At 44.8% G+C, this 13,513-nt stretch overlaps 1 protein-coding gene across 1 annotated transcript in view; it reads left to right on the top strand.

Moving 5' to 3' along the window:
* EFNB2 (ephrin B2) overlaps positions 1 to 12,956 on the top strand; it is a 45,896-nt gene extending 32,940 nt beyond the window's left edge. The window contains exons 3-6 of the mRNA XM_049647199.1: positions 7,063 to 7,155; positions 7,907 to 8,020; positions 9,362 to 10,463; positions 10,891 to 12,956. Coding sequence (XP_049503156.1) covers positions 7,063 to 7,155; positions 7,907 to 8,020; positions 9,362 to 9,750 — 596 coding nt within the window. The 3' untranslated portion in view covers positions 9,751 to 10,463; positions 10,891 to 12,956. The remainder of the gene's footprint in view (positions 1 to 7,062; positions 7,156 to 7,906; positions 8,021 to 9,361; positions 10,464 to 10,890) is intronic.
* The last annotated feature ends 557 nt before the right edge of the window (positions 12,957 to 13,513 follow it).

Here is a 13,513-nt window from a genome sequence, read left to right as displayed (position 1 = left end):
TTTTACTGTTGACTGACACATCCTTAGAATGTTAACTTTGTCTCAATTGTTGTGACAATAAGATAAATCCCCTTAAAGCATACCTAGATGAAAACTTGTTTTCTGAGGTCTTACTGAAACTTTTTTTTTTACCTAATGAAAGATTCCGTACATAAATCATCCTAGCTTTTAGCCATAAAATCCTAGACTTAGAAAGGGGTGTTTTCTCTCCACAGAATTCTCCATTAAAAATCAAGGCACTAAGGTGTTGGAGGCAGTATTTTTAAGGGGAAACAGAGTAAACAACCCCATAATCAGTCTCATGTGGTTAGTGGGCCTTTAGTAAAAATACGGACACTTAATTTATTGCTAGGACTGTTTGATCTTTGTCAGAAAAACGTCAGTACACTGCTGGAACCCGGAGGGTATTCCTTTCACTAACATATACCCCTTATGTATGCACTCGCACACACATGCACGCACACACACGCACACTCACACATGGTCGCTGCTTCTCCTTTTCAGTCTGGTCATATGTAATCAGTGACTCTTCGGGACTGTGTTCTCAAAGATAACTAACTGCTCTTAGCATCTTTCATGATTGCCACTAACTTGATCTTTGTATACAGTTCTTGATGGTTAAAAGATTTTCTGAGTAAGCTGTGATAGGATTTCTTATGTTCTAGATAAGATGACTCTATGCTGTTAACGATTCTCTCAATAGGTTGACCTCCCTCAGTGTCCAAGTCTCATGCGGTATATGAGATACGAGATATAATAAATACACTGGCACCTTCATACTCAGTTTGCGTAGTAACCTCTTACCTCCCCTCTTCCCCCCAAATTAATATAAAGTGGCAATATCGGTCATTAAATCTTCTAGTAAACGCACAAAGTTTACTAAACTGTTTCAAGGTTGTTAACACATTTTTAAAACCGCCTCTTTTTCCTGAGCTGTCAATAGAATATCCTATCATTGTTCGTGATGAACATTTGAAACTAAGGAAATAAAATTATACTGTTTTATTCAAGAGCACCCATTTAAATTTGATACTTGGTATCTTCACTCCTATTTTAATGCTAGAATACAAGAGGGAGGGTCTAAGTTGTGACTCCCTTTTTAAATTCATTTTTCCAAATCGTTCTGTCTAGCAGAGAAACTAATTAATTGTGTTGGGTAGAAGTCACTGGGGCTAAGCCAGTTATTAATTCTTAATGCATGATTTACTGCCTTAAAATTTCAAAACACAACCACAGTGATGTGGTTTTAATTCAAGTGATTCTTCTTATCATATTGGAACAATGTTTCCTTGGGGGAGAAACACACACATCCTACCTCACTAGTAGCTTATACAGTGTTTGAACTGTGAACTGTTCCCCACACACTAAAAATCAGCTAATCAAATGCCCGTGAGAGCTGTCACATCAAGTAGAGATTAAAAAAAAAAAAAAGCAACCTTTTTTGTGGATGTATATTTCACTTTGAAAATGTCTTCCTCTGTATTTTTTTTTCTTCACATTGAGGCAATTTTAAGAAGCATTTATTTATATAGCAAAGATAAGGCAAATTTGGTATTATGGGATGAAATGCCATTTGCCTTGAAATCATGCTGAATTTTCCTGAACGTTCTGGCAAGGAGAAGTAACGAAGCCCTTGGAAACTGATGATGACACATTCCTCATTTCTTACACTATAAATCCACAAAGAGAAACACGTGAAAAGAAGCTAGAAAAAGGGACGTTTTGGGGCGCCTGGGTGGCGCAGTCGGTTAAGCGTCCGACTTCAGCCAGGTCACAATCTCGCGGTCCGTGAGTTCGAGCCCCGCGTCAGGCTCTGGGCTGATGGCTCGGAGCCTGGAGCCTGTTTCCGATTCTGTGTCTCCCTCTCTCTCTGCCCCTCCCCCGTTCATGCTCTGTCTCTCTCTGTCCCAAAAATAAATAAAAAATGTTGAAAAAAAAATTTAAAAAAAAAAAAAAAGAAAGAAAAAAAAAGAAAAAGGGACGTTTTCTCCTTCCTTTTGGCATATTATACAGTTGTTTCTGTTTCAGAAGTTTTTATTAATTACAGAAAAAGGCATTTATTTTTGGCACTCACTGAACTCTATTATGTCCATGTTTAGAATCTTTCTCCTCAGTATCTGAAAGGACCCTTGTGATATCCAAGGCATCGAACTACCTTGAGATCTAGAAATTAAATCGCTGTTTTGATGCTAGACATTTTGACTTTGAATTGCTGTCAGGGTGTTAAGGACAATGCTCTAAGTTTCCCGGGTTTATATGTTCACAGTCATCAATTACATTTTTATCGGGTTCCTTAGTTTTCAACCGACACATCTCACTCCAGCTTTTTTAGCCTTTAGACGTTCCAAGAATTGCGAGCCCTGGTAGAAGACAGTAAGCTTGTTTGTGTGTCATGTTTATTTGAAGTTCATGGCTTTCTCTGTTTCCTACTTGATTCTGCTGCTTTGGGTTCCTCAGATTGTCAGGTGATAGGCTTCTGGTTCTTCTGAGTCTGTGTTGAGCTTAAGGAGAAAGACCCACGTGCAGGAAGACCGGCCCTAAGAAATCAGAATTACCAGGGCCAGCGTATCGTGACATGCATGGAAAAGAGTCGTGCAAAGAGGATGATATTGATAGAGAATTGTCACAAAGTGCTATTTGTTTCATCATCAAGTAAGAGCAAATATGTGCAGCTTTATATACATTATAGTTTCTATTCTTATTAGGAAACTGATCTCTGTGGCTTTCCTGATCCTCTGTGCTTATTATCTGTCTCTCCTTTGGTAGACTGCTTTGATAAAGTGGATAAAAAGGTTTGCTTTTGAGTGTCCGTCCATTCCCTGCCCCATCCCAGGAAGCTACATTTGAGAATAGTTTGAAATCACCTGCATAGTACGAGTGTGTTTTTCCATCCTTTCCAGAATAGCCAAGAATTCCTTCCTAGTGATGTTACATTATCCTGCAGACTTTTTTTGTGCTGCCCTCCTTCCTGACCTCCTTGTGAATGAGACCCATATAACGGTACCAACCCAGCAGTGACTCCTCCATCTGATTAGCACAGGGTTACCGAAGTGATAGACTGAAAACCGCCCAAAGCCAGTGCCACAGAGTGGAGCCTCCCGGGGCGTGGGGCAGTGGCCATCAGATGAAGACATGTTAAAATGCACTCTTACTTCCTCTCTGTGGGCACAGTCTAGAAAACACGGCCAGAAAGATTCTTGCCCCTTTAGTCTGTTTTATTCACCGGTTCTCTTTTTTCTCCCTGGATAACCAGTGTACCATTGCCAGGGAGTAGGAGCTGCAGATATAGGTCCGTGTGCAAATTCATGGGAAGCCACAGATGTGGGGCAGTGCAGTTTTCAGATGTGAAGAACTTTTAGGCAGTGAGAACTCGGGGTACTTTTTTGCTGAGTAATGATCTCCACCCACTGGAAATCAGGCCCCAGGGGAACAATCTGGTAATTTCAGTATACTTACTACATGCAATTAGATCCCTGAAGCAGAAGCCTTTAAAAGCAGGCTATAAAATGCCCATGTATCTTTATTAAGCCCATTTTCTAACTGGATGAAGAAACTTTGCTTAGTAATTTTTAATTTTATAAAGTCTATATTTTCTCTAGACCAAGAAAAAAAAAATGGGCACTAAAAGCTTAGGTATAACAGGGTTATTTTTTCTGTCTCCAAATGATTAAATGCAATTTCATCTATTTAGGAATACTATAATTGTGGCAGCATTAGATAATGTTGGTAGATACAAAGAAAAGCGAAGGATAATGAGGTAGCAATTTATTTTTACCCTCTCTCTAAGTTCAGATCAACAATAAATTCAAATCAACAATAAAAAATATTGCTAAATTGTCTCCTGAAATGGAATTAGATTTTCTCCCCAAGCATTAGCACTTTCTTGTCTTTCAGAGTGAGCCACTACTATGCCTTCAGAGGATTAATCTTGTGGCTCTATTTCAGAGCTGACTGCCATAAGGAGGTGCTATCAGGACAGGACACTTGTCAGTGTCCTTGCTCAAGGCAAGGGACAGGAGGACCTCTAGAATGAGAGCGATGCTCCCTACACTTCCTGCTGAGGAGGTCATAGGGAAGAGTGAGGGTAATTTTCATTACAGAATCAAATATAAAGTAAGTTCAAGTCACTCTAAATTATTCTATGCTTGCTAGAAAGTTAACCTTCTGAAGCTTCAGTTGGTTGCTGACATCTTCCAACCAGGCTTTCTGGGACCGCTCGGGTCATGGCTACCATACGGCAGGGCAAAACTCCTTCACAGCAAACATCCAGCTGTATTTTATAGTTCATTCCCTTTTTAAACAACCAGGTATCTGGGATTCTGTGTTAACGTTAGTAATGAATTTTCCAATATCTTCCAGTCACCTTTGCACCTTGCAAGTTGACTTAAAGGGGAACAAAGCAAGCGTCTGGAATGCACATCACAGTGTTCTGCCTCTTGGCCCATCCTCCCCCTTCACCCCCACCGCCCCCCCCTCCCCCCAAAACCAGAACGGCCTCTGAACTCCAAGAACCAGGCAAAGGCACAAACAAGCTCCCATTTCCCTCTGTGCAGCTCAGGGCTTGAAGGCTCTTCCTCCCTCAAGGAATTAAAAAAAAGTTTCAACTGTTAAAAATGGAGAGCAGATTCATTCTCCGGCTACACAGTTTTCCTCCTACTGTCTTATAGTCTGTGGATGCTAAATTACAGATTGCAGTTTAATTCGAATTCTTGGAGCTCTCTACATTTGGGGGTCACTTGGACAGCATTCAGGGCACACCCACAAGCACTCTGCATGGAAGCATTGGTATTCAGAAAGGGCAGTGACCTACAGATTAAAATCAAAAGAAAAAATCACCGAAATGAGGTGCAGCCCTCCTGCTTCCAAATGGACTTGGTAGAAGCAGTCAGAAGCTTTTATCTTTGAGGACACAGGTTTGAATTCTGTTCCACGGTGACTCTTCTCTACCACGTCTTGTCTTCCCCATTCTGGTATTCATTGTTTTTTCTCCTTCAGATCTGAATCTTTGACCTTATGAACTCCAGGTTCAAACAAACAAAGCTCTACCCTCCCCCCGCCCGCCTTTTCTGTGCACCACCCTTCAGATCGTATTTTTAACATATTTGTGAAGCCGTTAGTCAGAAAGAGGTCATTTCGCTGTGCATTGGGGTGCACTTTTGCATGAAAGTGCATTTACGTGCCTACAGCATAGAAAACATTGAGATTCCATTTGAATTAAGTAAACTTCTGAAGCCATTGGCTAGACCTCAGCTTTCCAGGGTTTTCTCCATGAAAACATATCTAATTTTTGAGAAAGATTAAATAGAGATGATAGCATTGTTCTGCACCTGACCTCAAACAGTGCCTGCATGTAGACAGCCACACTGTTTCATGGCTTTGGGAGGAAAGGACACTTTGAAATTTAGGCAACTGTCTGGAGGAGGGAAAAGAGAAAGCGGGTAGAGAATTGGGAAGGAAAAAAACGATTTTTTTTTATTAGATTCACAGAGACATATAAAGTTTTTAGGTATTTGTTTTAACTTCTCTGCCAAACATTTTCTCAACAATCTACAAGAGGAGACTGTCTACTTTTTACCCCCAGAATGATTATGGCCATTTTGCCCATTTTCCCAGGAGAAACTCGGCACCAGTGTCAGCGGAGGAGTGAGGTCTGATCGTAAGACTGTAAACTTTAAGGAAACACTCAGATAAGCACAGGGATATTTATACACACAAGAAGCAGCCATTGTTTTTCAAAGCAGTGAAAGTAAAAGTTGTAACTCAAGAGCGTTCTCTGTAGCCCACGTATTTCTATGTGTGCATGTAGACCTTGCTGGCCGGTCCACCATTTGGAAAACAAACAACCCATTGAAAGAGTGCCTTTGGATGTATTTTTACCAGAAATTCTGTCCCTGTTTCCGTGCCTTGAAAAGTACAGTGTTAGTAGACCAGCCTTTGATAATCAAAGTAGAGAATGATTTACCGCACAGAAATGTATATGAAACACTTCTGTTCCTTGCCCCTTGAACTTTGGAAGAATGGAAACGTCTAGCACCCTCCACCTTCTTTTTCTTCTGGAACTTGACCTGCAATTTAAGTCCTCTTCCTTAGCAAAGTACCTGGCAGTCTTTTTACAACTTTAGTCACAACGCTATTCAGAGAACTCACCGTCCTAAGGAGACGCAACAGCAACGTGTTTACACACAGTGGAGCATAGGCTGTTTGTTTAAAAGTACTGACAGTGGTCAAGTGTCCTGTCCTTCCTCCTCCCTCTTGAAATGGGAAGGGAATCGAGCCGGTAAACAGGAGGCAAGTGGGTACTGGACAATCTCCCCTCATACCCCAGGGTTGCCCCAGGGCCCTGACAGAGCAGAGGGCGCGCGTGGTCCCCTCTGTCGGTCAAGCTGTGCTCCAGCAGGTAGCTTGGTTGAAGAGTCTGTCTGAGGTCGGTCTTGGTAATGATAACACACTTATTATTTCCAGTCCAGTGCAAAATGATGGAGAGAAAACTTCAGAAGTGGAAGACCTGAATCCTAACATACTTCTTCATCTCACATAAGGCAGGGAAAGAAAAGGAGGGGGTGTGGGAGTCTCCTCTTTTAGTGTTTACCGAACTTGGATGCTTGGCAAACAGGGAGCATCGAGCTAATTGTTCTCGAAGCAGGAAATCTGTAGTAGAGGAAGCAGGTGTTGTGCGATGATTACCACATTTTAAAGTTACTGTATTAACTACTTTGCTCTTTTGAGGCCGACCCTGAAATAGTAAGCTTTTTGGAAGGTCCTGTCCCTTTTATGTATGGACTGACCCTAAATCAGTTGATTCTGAAGGAAGGAGAAAGCGCTTAAGTAAACTTGAAACCAGATAGCATACGTGCAGCGGTGTTGACAGGATCCATTTTTCTTTATTTTCTTTATTTTTTATTTTTTGGCTTTCAGCATTCCATACTTTCCGAAAACTTGTGACTAAGAGTGAATTCTTATTTTTCAAATTGTTTTCAGACATTTCATGTTCATGTAAACTTGGCTTATTGATTTCCTGATTTTTCTTTATTTTTTTGTTTTGTCCATTTTATTTTTAATCAGCTACATCAAATGGGTCTTTGGAGGGCCTGGATAACCAGGAGGGAGGGGTGTGCCAGACAAGAGCCATGAAGATCCTCATGAAAGTTGGACAAGGTAAAGACCACCTGCTCCATGAAGCCACCATAATCTGGTTGAGTCCCCAACGAGTGTGGCACCAATGCCGTGAACGCCCACCTTCACGCACTCGTAGCCTAGTTTCGAAAGCACATCTTTCTCTGCACCTTGAGCCACTGACAGATTTCCTCAAGTCGGTGTAACAAACTTCTTTTATTGGAGTTTCTTCTCACAGTTAAGGTCAGCCAGGTACAACTTCCATTGCCATATGTGTGTGTACGTGTATCTCTATACACACTTTTTTTTTTTTTTTTTCTTATTAAAAGCAAAACACCTCTTTGGTTCAAAAAAATTACGCTACCCGGAGTGAAAACTTAGGTTTCTGCCATTTGGCCCATTTCTGCATCTCGAGTACAGAAGACTAGTTCACTGAGCCTTTTCCCACATAGATAACCTATTGTGCAGAAAGATTTATTCTTCTAATTAGAAATTGGTATAGTAGTCAGTCAACTTGCTCATTTAAATTGAAATGTCATCTGCAATGCTCTGCGTGCCAAATGCGAGAATCCCTATAGTTTCCACAGATGGCCTCACGATCTGAACCTCTGACATAAGTAGTACCACCGTTCCGTTTTAAAAGGAGAACTCTATTCTTGTATGTCACAGCACTTTGCATAAAGAATCTCACGTTCATTGCTGTCTGTGCCTCTTGAGATTGACACGCGGCAGTTCTTAGAGCTAGATCTCATTACGTGTCTGGGCTGTAAGTAATCATTTGTTCCTCGTATAGATGCGAGTTCTGCTGGGTCAACCAGGCATAATGATCCGACACGACGCCCAGAACTAGAAGCCGGTACAAATGGAAGAAGTTCAACGACAAGTCCCTTTGTCAAACCAAATCCAGGTATGGCAGCGTGAGTGTGTGTGGATGCGTCCGTGGGTCCCGTGAGCAAGAGGCAGAACAGAGTCCAAGCCCTTGGATACTAGTGGGATTAACTTGTAGTTCCCCAAGTCAGTAACCTTTGCTCGCAGGTACTTGTTATTAATGGCTCGATAAGAACAGAATTGCTCCTTCCCACAGAAGTTTCCCATTCAGAAGAATAGAATTTATCAGATGCAAGTGCCAATTATGAGCACTACTCACTCAGACCAAAGTTATTTTTATTGGAGACACTTAATCGTGCCTGTTGCAACAGTAGCGTAGAACCGATATTCACATGTATGTAATTAATGTTCTAATCCCTCGCCTAATTATGTCTGATCCACAAAGAGCCTGATTGATCCTTCTCTACATTTTAGGTGGTGGCATCTTAAAATATCGCATAATGCCGTGTTCTTCGAGTGGTTACCGTTGACATTTTTGTTTCACATTTTCAGCGTAAAATAAAATACCAGTCGGATCACTGGCTGAAGTTTAGAATACAGGATAAAGTTGGCCGCCATTGAATTTCATTTTCGTACCGGTCCTTGAGCAGATAGCTATGTATTTGTTTCCACGCTAATGACATTTCTGTACGGTAGCTGCTCCCCAACGTCAGCAGTCTCGTGTGAGGGACCAGCGTGCCTGTTGGTGGCATGTGCAGTCAGCATCTGCAGGCCACTTCCCCCACTTTACAAGCATCGTGGAGGGAAGCTGTTGTTTCTAATTTTCAATGGCAAGATGTGTCAAATTCTTGTGACACACCGATAAATGGATAATCTAATGATGCCAGGCAAGTTTTTAGTGCTTCCCATTTGGGTTGGCAGCGTGTTCAGCGTGAGTGTTTCTGCTGCCTTCCCAATATATTTTAGGTGTAAATCAAATAATACAAGCGAGTTACGAGCGGCATGTGTTCCCAGGGCCCCAGGGTCCCCTCAGCGCGCAGCAGGCAGGGCTTGTCTATCGAAAGCAGGCAGCGGGAGATGCTCGGGAAGGCCGGTGCCCAGAAGGGCAAGGGGGGCAGCGCACGGCAGTCAGCCCTGGCCCCAGAGGTGGCCGCTTCCTTTGTGTCCACCTGCTGTGGCTGGCGGTGGTTTAGGACTTGGGGCGGAAGCGTGGGAGCCTGTCCCCTCCTGTCCCCAAGGGTGGACGGATGGGGACACCTGTGGTTGAGAGCGGCCGGCGAGCCCGGGTCCCGTCCACGTCCCCTTTTGGGGCGATCGCCGCGTCCTGCCTGGTGCGCGCGGCTGGGAACCGAGGCTGGGGGGCTGCCATCCGAGCAGGGACAGCAGTAACTGGACTGCTCCTTTCCGTCCCCGGCCGCAGGTTCCAGCACAGACGGCAGCAGTGCCGGGCATTCGGGGAACAACATCCTCGGTTCCGAAGTGGCCTTATTCGCAGGGATTGCTTCAGGATGCATCATCTTCATCGTCATCATCATCACGCTGGTGGTGCTCCTGCTCAAGTACCGGAGGAGACACAGGAAGCACTCGCCGCAGCACACGGCCACGCTGTCACTCAGCACGCTGGCCACCCCCAAGCGCAGCGGCAACAACAGCGGCTCGGAGCCCAGTGACATTATCATCCCGCTGAGGACTGCGGACAGTGTGTTCTGCCCCCACTACGAGAAGGTCAGCGGGGACTACGGGCACCCGGTGTACATAGTCCAGGAGATGCCTCCCCAGAGCCCGGCGAACATTTACTACAAGGTCTGAGACGCGGCAGTGCCTTCGCTTTCCCAGAGGAAGCCCACTGTCCCGCCACCGCCCTGAGGAGGGTTTGATGACCCCCCCGTGTCTCGAATGGACTGGAGCACGGCGGGGGAGAGGGAGCACTCCTTCTCGGAAGAGCCCTGTTGAGTTGGACAGCTTACCTAGTCTGTAGCGCCCGGACCGCGGTGAAGACAGACGCCCACCGCCGGCCAGGAGACTGGCGTGGAAGGTGCCCGATGGGACCGCAGCGCCCGCCTCCCCCCTCCACCTCCAAGCCATGCGCCGCGGTCACCCGGGCCTGCAGGAAGCCGAGGGCGACAGAGCGGCAGCGGGCGTGGGGGGGACTGGGCGAGCCGTGAGCATCCCGGGCAGGTGTCCCCCGGGGCCGCGGGGCCTGGAAACGCCGCCTTCTGCCTTGGGCGTCCCTCCCGAGGAGCGTCCGGACTTGTCACACAGACCTCTGGCTGGGGGAGGCTTTCAGAGGTCCCGCGCCCAGTCCTCACCGTTGCACACACCCCTGCCGACCTCCGGGGCCCCGCAGTGCGAGCCCCTCACTCCACACCCCGCATCACTGCTGGCACACTCACCTTGGGAGTCTCCTGCCCCCACGCCACGGCAGCTGGAGCCGATGGGTCCTACACTTCTAGAAATTGTGTCTGCTACTAAGGAGCCTTCAGCTGCGGAAGACCAGAAAGACCAGGAGCTCACGGAAGGGGGTGGGCCAGGATGGGGGGTGGGGGTGGGGAGGGCTGTCTGCAAATGCAGTTCAATGCTGCTGCTGGTGTGTCGGGAGCAGAAAGTCGAGGGGGAACCCCAATTAGGTAGCACAGCACTTTGGTTGGCTGAGGTTTTAAGAGGCAAGTAGGAGACACCACGCACGCGGTGGGGTGGGGCGCCTTGGAAGGGATCCGCCGATCAAATGGCAACACGCAGGAGGAGCAGAGTCTCTCTCCACTGGGTAGGACAAAGGGGCATTGTCGTAGAGGGGCGGGCCGGGAGGGCCGCCGATGACAGATCTGGGCAGGACTGTTGTTGTACTGGCAATAAGGCGCATGGCCTCGGAGCTGTAGGAGAGTCGGTCGGCTTTGGATGATGTCTGAAGCAGACTCAGCTGCTATACTGATCACATTTTATGAAACACAGGGAAAGCATTTAGGAGAACAGCAGAGAGCCGGATCTGACCTAGAAGTTTACAAGCCAAAGGTCAAACAGGCTGTGATTCCATCATCATCCATGTTATTGAGGCATTCTCCTATGTGAAAGGTAGGTCAGATTCCCCACCCCACCCCCCCAGTGCCCTCCCCCCGCACCCCCACTTGAGCCTCACGACACTTTGGTTTATGGCGGTGCTGTCCTGTCCGGCTGCAAGGGCGGACGCGGAGGTACTGAGTGAGGCCACAGCCCGCACGCTGTGTCCAGGTGACGCATACTGCGAACTTCTTTGAGTCCTTAAAACGGAAATAAATCATGATGTCGAGGGGGGGAGGAAGATGGCACATATTTATAACAGGTATATAGAACACAAGGGATAGAAACTGACAGATTTGTACTAATATATATTTTAAGATTGCACACAAATCACACCAGAAAGACGTGAAATTCACTTGTGGCAATTACGTGGTCCCAACGCTCAGTGCTTAAAAAAAGAAAAATTGGACAGCTCCATCTGGGAAAAACAACATCACTCCAAAAATAACAATAACGGGAGTAAATACAAAAATAACCCAGTCCTCTGAAGGCATCTCACGTAACCGTAGACTAGGAAATACAAGCCCTGCATACCAGGAAATGGATGTTACCGCATCGTATGTTTAACAGTGGCAAGATGTTCCGGCATTTCATTTCTGTGTTGTGTATTCCCTTGCCTTATGGCTGAAGTGTTCGCTAAAATCCACCGGGTCCCCTCAGAGGGGGCTTAGGGCTGAAAGTTTAGCTCCGGCCCCCTTCCCCCACCCCCTCCCCGCCCCCTCCCTTTTGGGAAACAAAACGAGTAAACAGGAAACCTACTTTTTATGTGCTATGCAAAATAGACATCTTTAACATAGTCCCGTTACTATGGTAACACTTTGCTTTCTGAATTGGGAGAAAAAAAAAAATGTAGCAACAGCATTTTAAGGTTCTCAGACCTCCAGTGAATGCCTGCAAAAATGAGTTGTCACAGAAATTATTCCTTCTCTATTTCCTGAACCTGAAAATGATGTTGGTCCAAAGTGCGTGTGTGTGTGTGTGAGTGGGTGAGTGGTATACATGTGTACATATATGTATAATATATATCTACAATATATATTATATATATCTATATCATAGTTCTGTGGAGGGTTGCCATGGTGACCAGCCACAGTACATATGTAATTCTTTCCATCACCCCACCCTCTCCTTTACGTGCATTCGTACAAGATTTTCTTGTAAGCCATCAAAAATTACCTTTAGGATGGGGGAGAGGGGCAAGAAGGGGAAACATGGGAAATAGTCTGATTTTAATGAAATCAAATGTGTGTCTCATCAGTTGGCTACCTTTTGGTTATATATGCTAAACTGTGAAAAATCAGATGAATTTGATGAAGAGTTACCTGCAACCAATGGAAAAGTGTTCTGTGCGTCTGTTTTGTGTCTGGTGCAGAATATGACAATCTACCAACTCTCCCTTTATTTGAAGTTGGTGCCGCTTTGGAAAGTTACTGTAAATGCCTTGCTTGTATTCTCATCCCTAGTCACCTGACTTTGGAATTTGCACCATAACGTTTAACTGAAGATGCTGTAAATAGGGTTCAGATTTTACTGTATATGGATTCGGGGTGTTACAGTAGCCTTATTCACCTTTTTAATAAAAATACACATGAAAACAAGACAGAAATGGCTTTTCTTACCCAGATTGTGTACATAGAGCAATGTTGGTTTTTTATAAAGTCTAAGCAAGATGTTTTGTATAAAATCTGAATTTTGCAATGTATTTAGCTACAGCTTGTTAAACGGCAGTGTCTTTCCCCCCTTTGCACTGTAATGAGGAAAAGAAAAACGGTATAAAAGGTTGCCAAATTGCTGCATATTTGTGCCGTAATTATGTACCATGGATATTTATTTAAGATTTCGTTGTCCAATTTGTAAGTAACACAGTATTATGCTTGAGTTATAAATATTTTTGTTCTTTCTTCATTTTATTTTAATGGCCTGTCCTAGGTTTCCAGCCTCCTTCCACATTGCAGTCAGCCCCCAGAAACGGAATCCGTGAGGTCCCATTCCACGTCTGTTTCAAACTGAATTTGTTCTTAAAAAAATAAAATATTTTTTTCCTATGGAAAAAGCGCCTTCAAAGTATTTTCCTTTCCTTCCTTTTTCTTTTCTTTTTTCTTTCTTTTTTTCGCTTATTTTAATTTGCTTTCTGCTCTGTTTCTCTATAATTAACAGTTATCCAGAGCCTTCTGCCCGTGGGCACCTGTGTGCCCATTTTTTCCCAATCAGGACACTCGCATAACATGAATGCGAACCTTGCAGAGGGCCACGAGGGAGCCCATTGGTTTCCCCATAAAACTCGAGCTCATATTTCACAAATCATCTGATCATAAAGTTTTGTAAAGTCCTGAAACAGAAAACCTCCCTAGTCTCCCTGGATCCCCCAGTCTTGAGTAGTGACCCAAGTAAGTGACCAGAGGAAAGGGAGGCAGGCAAATGGACTTTAGTTATCTCAACGCCTAATTCCAAATCTAGTTTCCACTCGAGCAAAGCAGTTTGCTGTCGAAGCCTTCATTTTTCCTCACAGCAGGATCCC

The sequence above is a fragment of the Panthera uncia genome (genome assembly GCF_023721935.1).
Source record: "Panthera uncia isolate 11264 chromosome A1 unlocalized genomic scaffold, Puncia_PCG_1.0 HiC_scaffold_16, whole genome shotgun sequence".
Lineage (NCBI taxonomy): Eukaryota > Metazoa > Chordata > Mammalia > Carnivora > Felidae > Panthera > Panthera uncia.
Note: the sequence above shows the minus strand (reverse complement) of the source record. Positions and strands in the feature narration are given on the sequence as shown.